This window comes from Phragmites australis, chromosome 1, assembly GCF_958298935.1.
Source record: "Phragmites australis chromosome 1, lpPhrAust1.1, whole genome shotgun sequence".
NCBI classification, from domain to species: domain Eukaryota; kingdom Viridiplantae; phylum Streptophyta; class Magnoliopsida; order Poales; family Poaceae; genus Phragmites; species Phragmites australis.
In genome coordinates, this window is record NC_084921.1 from 42,917,202 (window position 1) to 42,927,998 (window position 10,797).

At 44.7% G+C, this 10,797-nt stretch overlaps 1 protein-coding gene and 1 pseudogene across 1 annotated transcript; one reads left to right on the plus strand and one right to left on the minus strand.

Annotated features, from left to right (window-relative positions):
* The first annotated feature begins 1,333 nt into the window (after positions 1 to 1,333).
* On the plus strand, positions 1,334 to 7,800 carry LOC133920503 (vesicle-fusing ATPase-like; annotated as a pseudogene).
* A 264-nt stretch (positions 7,801 to 8,064) lies between these two features.
* Positions 8,065 to 10,437, minus strand: LOC133920494 (mannan endo-1,4-beta-mannosidase 2-like). The gene is made up of 5 exons (XM_062365112.1): positions 9,834 to 10,437; positions 9,513 to 9,710; positions 9,290 to 9,412; positions 8,945 to 9,159; positions 8,065 to 8,823 (listed from the first exon to the last, which is right to left on the minus strand). The coding sequence occupies exons 1-5, from the start codon at positions 10,227 to 10,229 to the stop codon at positions 8,415 to 8,417; spliced, it is 1,341 nt and encodes a 446-aa protein (XP_062221096.1). The 5' UTR covers positions 10,230 to 10,437; the 3' UTR covers positions 8,065 to 8,414.
* Between the last annotated feature and the right edge of the window lie 360 nt (positions 10,438 to 10,797).

The window sequence follows — 10,797 nt, forward strand, 5'->3', positions numbered from 1 at the left end:
CAAGGTGTATCCGGTAGTCCAGATGCTTCAGTAAACGAACCAAGGTGCGTTCATTGCTGGAGGTGATACGAGGAATCACCGTACCATCTGACAGTAGCAACAAGGTGAGGTGACCAAGTTGGAGACAGCGTGGCGGTTTCGTGCGTGCTCGATGGCGATGCATGCAGCTGGCTGATCGAGTTGTATTGGTCAACTCGTGCCCCACCGTTGTCGCTCTCGCTCCCGCGCGCCGGTCGGCCCTCGACCGCACGGCACCAAGGGCAAGGCTTCTGCACCGCCCGTTCCGGTTCACGCCCGCCCGAGTCAAGGGGAGCGGCCGCTGGCGCTCGCCGCGCTGCTGGTTCGAGGAGACGGTGACCGACTTCATGCGGCGCTCGGCGTTGGGCTACTTGGAGGAGACGTGGGAACGGCCGGCCCCCCACAGCCTCACCTCGGCTCACTGGCTGTGTCGGTCACTAGTGTACGTGTACGTACCCCACCTGAGCCCACTCGATCCTACCCGTTTCACTTTGCTGCTGCAATCGGAGGGGATGCAAACGCAGCTCCTTTCTATGCATGCTCCTCCTGTCACGTGCCGTGCCGTACCGTGAGGTGCGTACTCGTCTCGTCTCGCTCCTCGCGCGATCCGACTGTTTCTGCGGTGCGTGCGCTCCAGACGCTGGACTGGTGGCTACTGCTTTCCTTCACGCTCCGTTCCGTCCGATCCCCTCCCGTTCTATCGACTACAAGCCACGGCGAGATATACGTTTTCCACCAACGAAAGTTGTTCGTAAATGGAATAATAGCCGATTTGGTCATCCAACCCTTTGAAATAGTCCATTCTGGTCCTCAAACTTTCTAGTTTGGTCCAAATTAAAATTTATTAGTCCCTGGTATGTCGTGTTTGCGCGGTGACTCAACGCCCGATCATTACTGTGGCATGAAAAATACCTTTTCTCCTACCTGCCGATGCTAGTCAACAAAGCCCGCAGGCCGGCAGCTGCAACTTTTCCTGGTGGGTAGCGTACGTCCATCCGGGCCGGCTCGACGGACTACAAAAGTTAGACGGGACAGGTGGGCCTTCGGACCGATCAATTCTCTGGCCCAAAAAACCGCTGGACGCTCTTCCTTCGGATCGAAGGAGCCCAACTTTCTAAGATTTTTTTATATTTTTATATTTCTTAAATCGAAAAATTGTTAAAATAAACCAGTCGCCCGGTGACACAGTGTAGATATACGATTTTTCAAAACGGACCCATACTTTTACAATTTTCCATTTATAAAAATATTCAAATAAAGAAGTGGAGAAGCACCCACGGCCCCACCCCACTCCGTCAGGCGTCAGTCTCTCTCTTCTCCCCTTTCACCTCGCACGCAAATTGCCACCACCTGGAGAATCTCTCTCCTTCTCGCTGCCGGCCGCGAGCACCGCGCGGGCGAGCCCAAATGGAGGTGGTGAGCACGCCGAGCCAGGAGCTCGCCCTCACCAACTGCGCCTTCGTCTCCCCCGCCGACCTCCGCCGTTTCCCCAACTCCGTCGCCATCGTCGGCGACGCCCTGGTCCTCACCCTACGATATCCTTCTCCATCTCGCAACCGTTTGTCTGGTTGATTGCCGCCTCTGTGTTGTGTTTCCTCGCTCTTTTTTTTTTTCGGAATCAATGCCGTACTACCGGATGAGTTTTCGTTGTTATAGAGGATTCTTTGTAACCTCGTTTAAATTACCTAATATGTTAACTCGATACGTCGTATTCAGCTCAGGGATGGGTGCTCATTTCCGAGATTATGCTTTAGGCCATAAGCCAGTTAGCTTATGTATATACGTTGGATACATAGTATCTGTTCTATGAGCAATTTTTTAGTTCAGCATTCATATACTTCTATTTAAATCTCTATACAATAATCACATGGCTGGATTTGAGCAGTCTAAGTAGACAATTAATATACCATTTGGGAATAAACTTGTTATTTCTATGCAATATTGTAGTTGGAATTCGTGTTGCATTTACTTTGAAGTTACATTTTCTCCTTGTGTGCGTGATCCTTAACAAGACCCACGTCTCATGATGCTATTGTAAGTGGTTGCATTGCTTTGAATGGTATCCAGCGTCGTCAGGAAAAGGTTTCAGCTGGTGATTCTGTTCAAGTTAGCAGGTTAGGAGTTCAACACGTCACCATGACTAAATTTATAGTTCTTTGTCTTGTTATTTATCATGATAATTTTGTGCTCAGTTTTGTTCCTCCTGATGATTTCAAGTTGGCTTTTCTTACACTAAGGATAGCGTATGTCAAGGCAAAAGCCAACCAAGAACAGGTATGTCTGCCCTTCGAGGTGATCACAACTTGCTTACACTAGTAATTTGTAAGCATTTGATTGACGATGTATTATATACATAAACTTGATTTGCAGCTGGATGCTGTTTTGCTTGCCCAACAATTGCGGAAAAGATTCCTCGATCAGGTAGGCCATATTCTGCCATGATTGCATGTGTTCTCTTTTCATAGGGCTTGTTTTTTCAATGTTTCCATCAGGAAGTTTTTCCCTCTTTGTCACTGGCAACATTTTGCATGTTGATAATTGGATGATGATTGCTGCTTAGTTTGATAACGCTTCTTATTTGCTTTTAGTTGTGTGCCCCAATTCAACATGTGTTCTTTGTAGAACTTGACTACTGGGCAAAAGGTGAGTTTTGAACTTTGTGGAACAAACTATATCTTCACTGTAAATCAAGCGTTGCTAGAGGGCCAAGAGAGTTCCACACCATTGGACAGAGGATTCCTGTGCAGTGACACATACATCATATTTGATGCCGCCCCTAATTCGGGAATTAAGATTCCTTTCATTTCATTTTCTACCTGCTGGTACAGTGCATAGAAGACACTATAATACCTTGTTTTATACATGCAGGTGATCAACCAAAAGGAAGCTGCTAGCAGCAAGCTTTTCAAGCATAAGGAGTTTAACCTGGAAAAGTTGGGTATAGGTGGATTAAGTGCTGAATTCACAGACATCTTTCGTAGGGCATTTGCTTCCCGAGTGTTTCCACCTCACGTTGTTAGTAGGTAATTATCTATGAAGAATTAGGATATTGACAAACTATCTGCAATTAGTAACATACAATTAGTAATTATTAACTAATTGCTTTCCACTGCAGATTAGGTATAAGACATGTCAAGGGTATACTGCTTTATGGACCCCTGGTACCGGAAAGACACTTATGGCCCAACAAATTGGGAAATTGTTAAACGGGAAAGAGCCCAAGGTATGGATTTATTGACCGAATATATCATGCATATTTTCTCCAGGACTGATTGATCTATTAACTTTTATTTGTTTATGGTTACAAATGCAATGGAGTATGTTATAGTTTATTCAGGCAAAACTGAGAATATTTTACTAGCTTGTATCAACAGTTAATAGAAAAGATTGTTCATCGGCATTGTGTTATCCGCAGCAGTGATGATTAACATTTGACTTTCTTATGTGTATTATTGTCATGCACTTCTACGGTTAACTAGTTTCATTGCCTTCCATTTTCCCATGAAGTTGTCACATTTTAAACCCAGTCATAATAATGTGAACCCTACTGAAAGCGTGTTTTGTCAAGGTAGCCAGTTAATGCGACTAGTGTCATATTTCAGCTATGGTTCAACAATATGCTTAACTTCCATTTTTTGGATCCCAGATTGTAAATGGGCCTGGAGTCTTGAGCAAATTTGTTGGTGAAACAGAGAAGAACGTGAGAGATCTATTTGCGGATGCTGAGAATGAACAGAGAACACGTGGTATGATGTCTCAAGAAAAATGTCTTTAGTCTTTACTGCTGCTCTTACTTTCATTTGTTCTTATTTAACACAAATTATGTGGCTTTATTTCAATGCAGGCGATGAGAGTGATCTTCATGTCATCATCTTTCATGAAATTGATGCTATCTGCAATGTAAATGACATGTCCCCTCTGTTTCACATCCTCATATACTTCCACTTATTTCAAGCTCACCCAGCACATTTGAGGATGAGATGTATCTTTCCTGTCAGTGTAGATAGCTCAGTGCCGAATTCTTCAGTCTTATCATTTTGGTGGAAAGAAGGAACTTCAGAGAAGTTGCTAACATTTTGTGTGCATCTTTTTTTGCTACTTAAACTATGAACAGTTCTGCACAATTTTCTGTGTTGCCTATAATATGAACGGTAACTACTCATCATTAGAGAATATTATTTGTGAAGACCACGTCATCTTGTTTTTCTCAAGTACACAAGCTATGTCCTTGCCCCCCCCCCCCCCCCCATGATTCTTAACTTAATATTAGCTTTTATATTTAGCAATTATTTTGCAGCACTTTTTTTTGGCCGCCCATGCTTGTTTAGGTTGTGTTTGAAATTATGACAATTTTTGCATAACTTATTGAAAATCCAATTGTGCAGTCTAGAGGTTCCACCAGGGACGGTACAGGTGTACATGACAGCATTGTAAATCAGCTACTTACAAAGGTATTTTTCTTATAATTCGAGTTATGGACTTGATTGCGCTTTTTTCATGTGTATATTTAATGGTATGTAACCAAACTGTGTACTCTTTAGATTGATGGTGTTGAAGCACTAAACAATGTTTTGCTTATTGGAATGATGAATAGGAAGGATTTGCTTGATGAAGCTTTGTTGAGGTGAATTCTTACACTCCATTAGTGGTTATAATTTTTTTGGCACTATCTGCTCAATCTTTGTCATGGACATTCAATAGTAATGACAATATACATCTTGCCTTTCAAGAGCGTTGGAAGGATTTACTGTCGAACTTCGTCTAATGCTCAATGATATTTGGCATGGAGACCTGGAAGATTGGAAGTTTATATTGAGATAAACCTACCTGACGAAAATGGCTGCTTGCAAATTCTTCAAATCCACACGAATAAGATGAAAGAGAGCTCTTTCCTTTCTCCAGATGTTAATCTTCAAGAGCTTGGTATGTGTGTTGTTCCTCCTTTGCTACATGCAAAAGCAGATAATTTCTGCTACCTCATACAATTCCATTAATATTACTCCATAAAAGCCAACGTATCCAAGGACAGCATTTTTTTGCACAGTTGATGTGCCATTTTCTCAAAAACGAGGGAATGCTCTACTTGCTAGGAATCGACTATCTTTTTTTTAATTAATGTACATTTTCTATGTTTTTAGTGTAAATGTAATTCCATTATTTTATATATTCTAACTAGTTCAAAGTTCTTCATAATAAGAAATGTATGAACCCTACGAGATAATTAATGATGCAAAGCACTTGAAATAACATCTACTGATCTGAATGAAGCTGCATGAACAAAGAACTACAATGGAGCAGAATTGGAAGGTGTTGTTAAAAGCGCAGTGTCATATGCTTTGAACCGTCAAATTAGTATGGATGATCTTACCAAATCTTTGGATGAGGAAAACATTAAGGTCACTATGGATGATTTTGTGAATGGACTTCAAGAAATTACCCCTGCATTTGAAGCATCTACCGATAACCTTGAAAGATGCAGGTTAGTATTACACATCTCAAACATGTAATTTAGCAAATATTGGCTTGATGGTTTATATGTTCACAAGACCTTGATGGATTAATTAGCATGATTTGAATGTCAGAAAATTTTGTTTCTTTTGAGGCTGACTACATGTCGCGTTTAGAAAACTTATACCCTGCTTATGGTTAGGAGATGCCAGTATGCTACTCTCATCTTTCCCTTTTTTCATCAGACAGTACTTTTTTAACTTACATTTGAACCGCGAAATGTTATCATTCATGAATGTTTGTCGGGGATCCATTGTCTAGATAAGCTGGAAACCAGAACTATTTAGAGACTTACTTCAGCGGATATAAACGCCTCAAAGATTAAAAAAAAAATTACATGCTTGAAGTTGTCCAGTGGAATCATGCTTTCTTATTTGGCCAGAGAGAAACATTACAGTAATGTGTTTCTTTTGTTGAATATTCTGTCCTTGATCCTAAAATATGCATGATGTTTTCTTGTGATTTCTCACACAGGTGTCTTTTTGCAAATTATGTAGGTTGCGCGGTATTGTTGACTGTGGTAATCCACACATAAGCACATTTATCGAAGGGCTATGCTCCTCGTGGAGCAGGTTAAAGTGAGCAGAGGTAGCCCTCTTGTTACTTGCCTCTTGGAAGGGCCGGCTGGAAGGTGCATTTTCTGTTACACATTAGCCTTATCTTTATTTGGATCTGCTGAACCCCCATTTCATTTCTATTCAATTGGTTTTCAGTGGTAAATCAGCTATGGCAGCTACTGTTGGCATCGATGGTGATTTTGCTTATGTAAAACTTGTAAGTTCCTTCATTTCCATTGCAGATGAAGAGCCAAATTTTGTTTATTACCATTTCAAATTTGCTTTCTTGTTCTATCTGGGAGGATAGCTCTAAATTGGCATTGTTGTTCACAGATATCAGCGGAGACAATGATCGGTTTCAGTGAAAGCAGCAAGTGTGCACAGATATGCAAGGTTAGACAACCATCATGCTACGATGTTTTTTCTATCTATTTGGGAAAGTTTACCTCTATTCTCATCTCACTCCTTTGTTATTTGTCTTTTCTAGTTTTCTTTAACAGTTTGTCCAATTATTTTGTTTAATTAAATATTGTGTTTGCTGGGGAACATAATGAAGTGTTACAGTTTTGCTTTCCCATTGCTTTACAGCTAAGCATCATAATTCTTGATGACATGGAAAGGTAAAGTTCGTGAGCCCTGGAATGCGACAGACTGTCACTATTTTAGTTTTTTTTCTTTTACTTTGCTTCAGAGTTCTCTATTTCTTGACAATCTTTTAGGTTACTGGAGTATGTGGCTATTGGACCACGCTTCTCGAACATAATCTCACAAACACTTCTGGTTCTGCTCAAGAGGGTTCCTCCAAAGGTTTGCTGTCACTTTTTGTTACTGATCATCATTTTACTTTCTTGCTATCCAGAAATGTTCTTATGGCCATATGGACGTCAATGTCATACAATGACTTGTCTGATTTTTCATTATTTATTTATTTATTAAAAATATGTGTATAATAAAATTCTATAAAATACTTCTCTTTGTTCATTCATTTAGTTTGTTATTTGTTGTAGGGGAAGAAATTGCTTGTTATTGGAATGACAAGTGAGGTGGGCTTTCTAGAGTCCATTGGTATGTGTGATTTGTTCTCTGGCCTACCATGTTCCTAAACTGAAGAAGGATGATGCTAAAAAGGTAATGAAATGTTCAGACGTGTATTTGCTTTGCTATGTTGCAAGATAATGTGTTCGTTTGGTAACCATGGCATAACACGACGCTTTTGGAACATTATTGGATAGATCCTATAGAGACTTGTATTTATTGAATCCTGCTGGCCTTTCTTCACAGGTTCTACAGCATGTCAACGTGTTCAAGGAAGGAGATATTGATGCAGCAGCAGAAGCATTGGATGATGTAAAATTCTCTCATCATTACTTATACCATATAAATAAAAGCAAACTTTAAGGGCAAACTCTTACAGTTGTTCTGATGGTGCAGATGCCACTTAAGAAATTGTATACACTTGCTGAGATTGCAGCACAGGGAAGGATGGGAGGAAGTGCAGAAGCAATTTATGCTGAAAAGGAAAAGATTGATATCGACCATTTCTTCAGTATCTTGGGATATATTATCCGCTATTAAGCACATTTCATGCGTAAACATTCCGTAGACTCTTCCTGCCTTTTCTCTTTATACTTGATTTTGGGCCCTTAACCTTTGTAGAGGCGTATGTTTAATTGCTGTGCTCTGTTCCGTTTGGACATGGCCTTTGAGATGAAGATTATACCTGCGTATGCAAATCCTGTAATCACTAGGGGCACAGGTGACTCGCTATTACACAGCGCATCTAATACTTGTCTTTCAAAATGGTGGTCATACCATACAATTCAGATCGTTTCATACTAATACAGTATATACTATGATTTACCTGATTACCTCAGCACATGCATATAGCCAGGGAAGATCTGGACGTGCTCCATTTCTATGCTGCTTCTGTCCTTCTTTCATATGCTTACAGAGCTATATATATAAAATTCATGTCCAGAAATACAGTATAGGACGATACCATTGGATTCTGCCACTCGACGACTTTACATATCATAGGTCAAGGGCATCTACGGTACAGTACAGCACAAGAAGGAAACGGTAGGTTAGCTATGCGGATCTGCAATTCTGCAGGCGTTGGCGGGTAGCGACAAACGAATCTACCGGCAGCATCACCAAGCCTGACGAGACAAACACATTTTTTTTTTGTGCTTTCTATTCATTTCGTACTGATCTCTTGTGACACTTCACCACTCGCTCGATTCGGAGGACAGAAAAAACGAAACAGCTCGACCTGGGCGCAACACAACCAAGCTCGAGACAATGGATGGCTTAGCCTGCACCATTCATTCCCTACAGCAAACCGGCACACACCGACAGCGTCCGCTTCGCCTCGTCTCCCTCACCGTGCCTCAGCTTCGCCAGCCTGCACGACTGCGCCTTGATCAGCCTGTACAGTGACGGCCTCTCGCTGGGCACGACCGCGAAGTCGTCGTGGAACTCCTCCATGCCCTCCACGGCGAGCTGCCACACGAAGGCACCGGCGCCGGCGCCGCCCCGGATGGCCGACTCGTAGACGATGTCGAAGACGGCCTTGTAGAAGACGTCCCGGTGCGAGTGGTCGAAGCCCTGGACACCGTGCGACAGGCCGAACTCGGTGGTGAGGACGGGCTTGCCCAGCTCCTTGTCCCCGTCCTCAACGTGGGAGGTGATCCACTGGGTCACGAACTTGAGCTTCCCATCGAGCTTGGCGTGCGGCAGCCTGCGCACGAACAATGATCGATAATTATATTATATTTCCTCCCGGTCTATTACCGGAATGCGAAATACTGATGCTCGTTCAGCTTGTGAGTGCGAAAGATGCGCGCGTGCTGTTTGATTACCAGTTGTCAGGGTATAGATGGATGGAAGCGAAGTCGATGTCTGAAATGTTGGCGTTGCGAATGAAGTCCGAACCGTAATTGCCGTGCCAATACCCCGGATTGACGCTCACCTTGCCCTGGGGGCTCGTCGGGCCATAGAACCCCTCGGTGCCGACGGTGAGCAGATGCCTCTTGTCGATCGATTTCACGTACGCCGCCATCTCCTCCATCCAACGCTGTATGCAGATCGGCCATCGCCCCGGTAAGACAACCACGATTACAAACATGTGTGCATTGATTCAGATGAAGAAATTATCACGGTCGCCGACGCAATCAATTCAAAGCACTGACGACTGGATCACTCACCTGCAGCGTGTCGCCGGACGGGTCCGTGTTGCACCTGGGCTCGTTCATCAGCTCCCACGCGAGGATGGAGGGGTCGTCCCTGTACTCCACCCCTGTCAAGTGGTTCTTCCTCGTCAGCAGCGTCTGCATCCAACAGCATCGATAAGCCACCGACACACTCCATTCACCCATGGTGTGCTATTAACCGACACGGCGTCACGATAAATTAAGTCTCGATGGAGACCTTGAGGTAGACTTTGAAGTAGTCGCGAATGGCAGGGTCGAAGAAGAAGGAGTCGTTGGAGGCGGAGAGGCCGACGCCCTCCTCCCACGCCCACCGCACGTACTGCGTCTTCCCGCCGTACGCCTCCAGGTTGTTCGCCAGGCTCAAGATCAGCCGCACCCCGTGCCGCCCCGCCTCTGCGACCACCCGGTCCAGCGCCTGTGCGCGCGCACGCAGCCGTGGCCGTCATCAGTGCCGCTGCTCGCGCCGCGTTGCGTGCCCGAGGAGCACGGCATTTTCGGCAGCAGCTAAAATTAATGGGGGTGGGGGTAATGATTATACCTTGAAGACGCGCTCGTCGAAGCGGCCGGGGGCGAGCTGGAGGGCGTTGTAGGCGCCGTCGTTGAAGGCCCAGGTGCGGCACACGGTGAGGCCCATCTCGGCGGCGGCGCGGAACATGCGGTCCACGCGGTTCCGGGTGCGCGGCTCCACGGCCTGGTCCATGAGCCAGTAGGAGTTCCACCCGTTCACGTAGAACGGCCGGCCGTCCAGAAACAGCCGCGCGCCGCGCCGCTCCACGAAGGGCGCTGCCATGGCCGCGCGGGAGGAAGAGCCGGCGGGCACGGACGGGAGGGAGAGGTGGCGAAGGTCCACCTCGCCGAAGGAGAAGTAGAGCAGCGCCACGCAGGTGGCCACGCCGAGGATGTGGTACAGGGCCAGGCCGCTGCCCACCGCCATTGTTGTCGGTGCCCCCGTGGGTGGTCGCGGGAGCTTGGGGTGCTATGGAGTGACCATGTGCAATGAGATGCTCTCTAGATTTTCTGAAGGTGGGGCGGAGCGGAGTGGAGTGGGAGGGGAGCGAGGCAGTGGACTGTGAAGTAGGAGGGGATGGTGGTGGACTAGTGGTAGCTCAGCTCGGCGGTAGTCGAGGAAAATAACTGTTGTTTTGAGGGGTGTGGAGCAAGGTTCGTAATTTGTTTAGACTCTGAAAACTGATCATCGGTGGTAACCGGAAATATACTATTATCATGAAAACTAATTAAAATTTGGTAAGAATTCAGATAAATTTATTAGATCAAATTTACAGTTAAAAGGTAAAATCAGACTGAATCGATCGAACGGTAACCGATCGAATTTTATCAAATAACCGACCGAATTGACCGATTTATCGATCGGTTTTTCCGTATTTCTCGTATTGCCACATTCACCGATAACCTGTTGGATTTTTGGATTTACGGAGAGCATTTCTCGGTAACCAGTGAAGTTCAACAAAAACCATAAAAATGGGTTAACCTTATCAAATTAA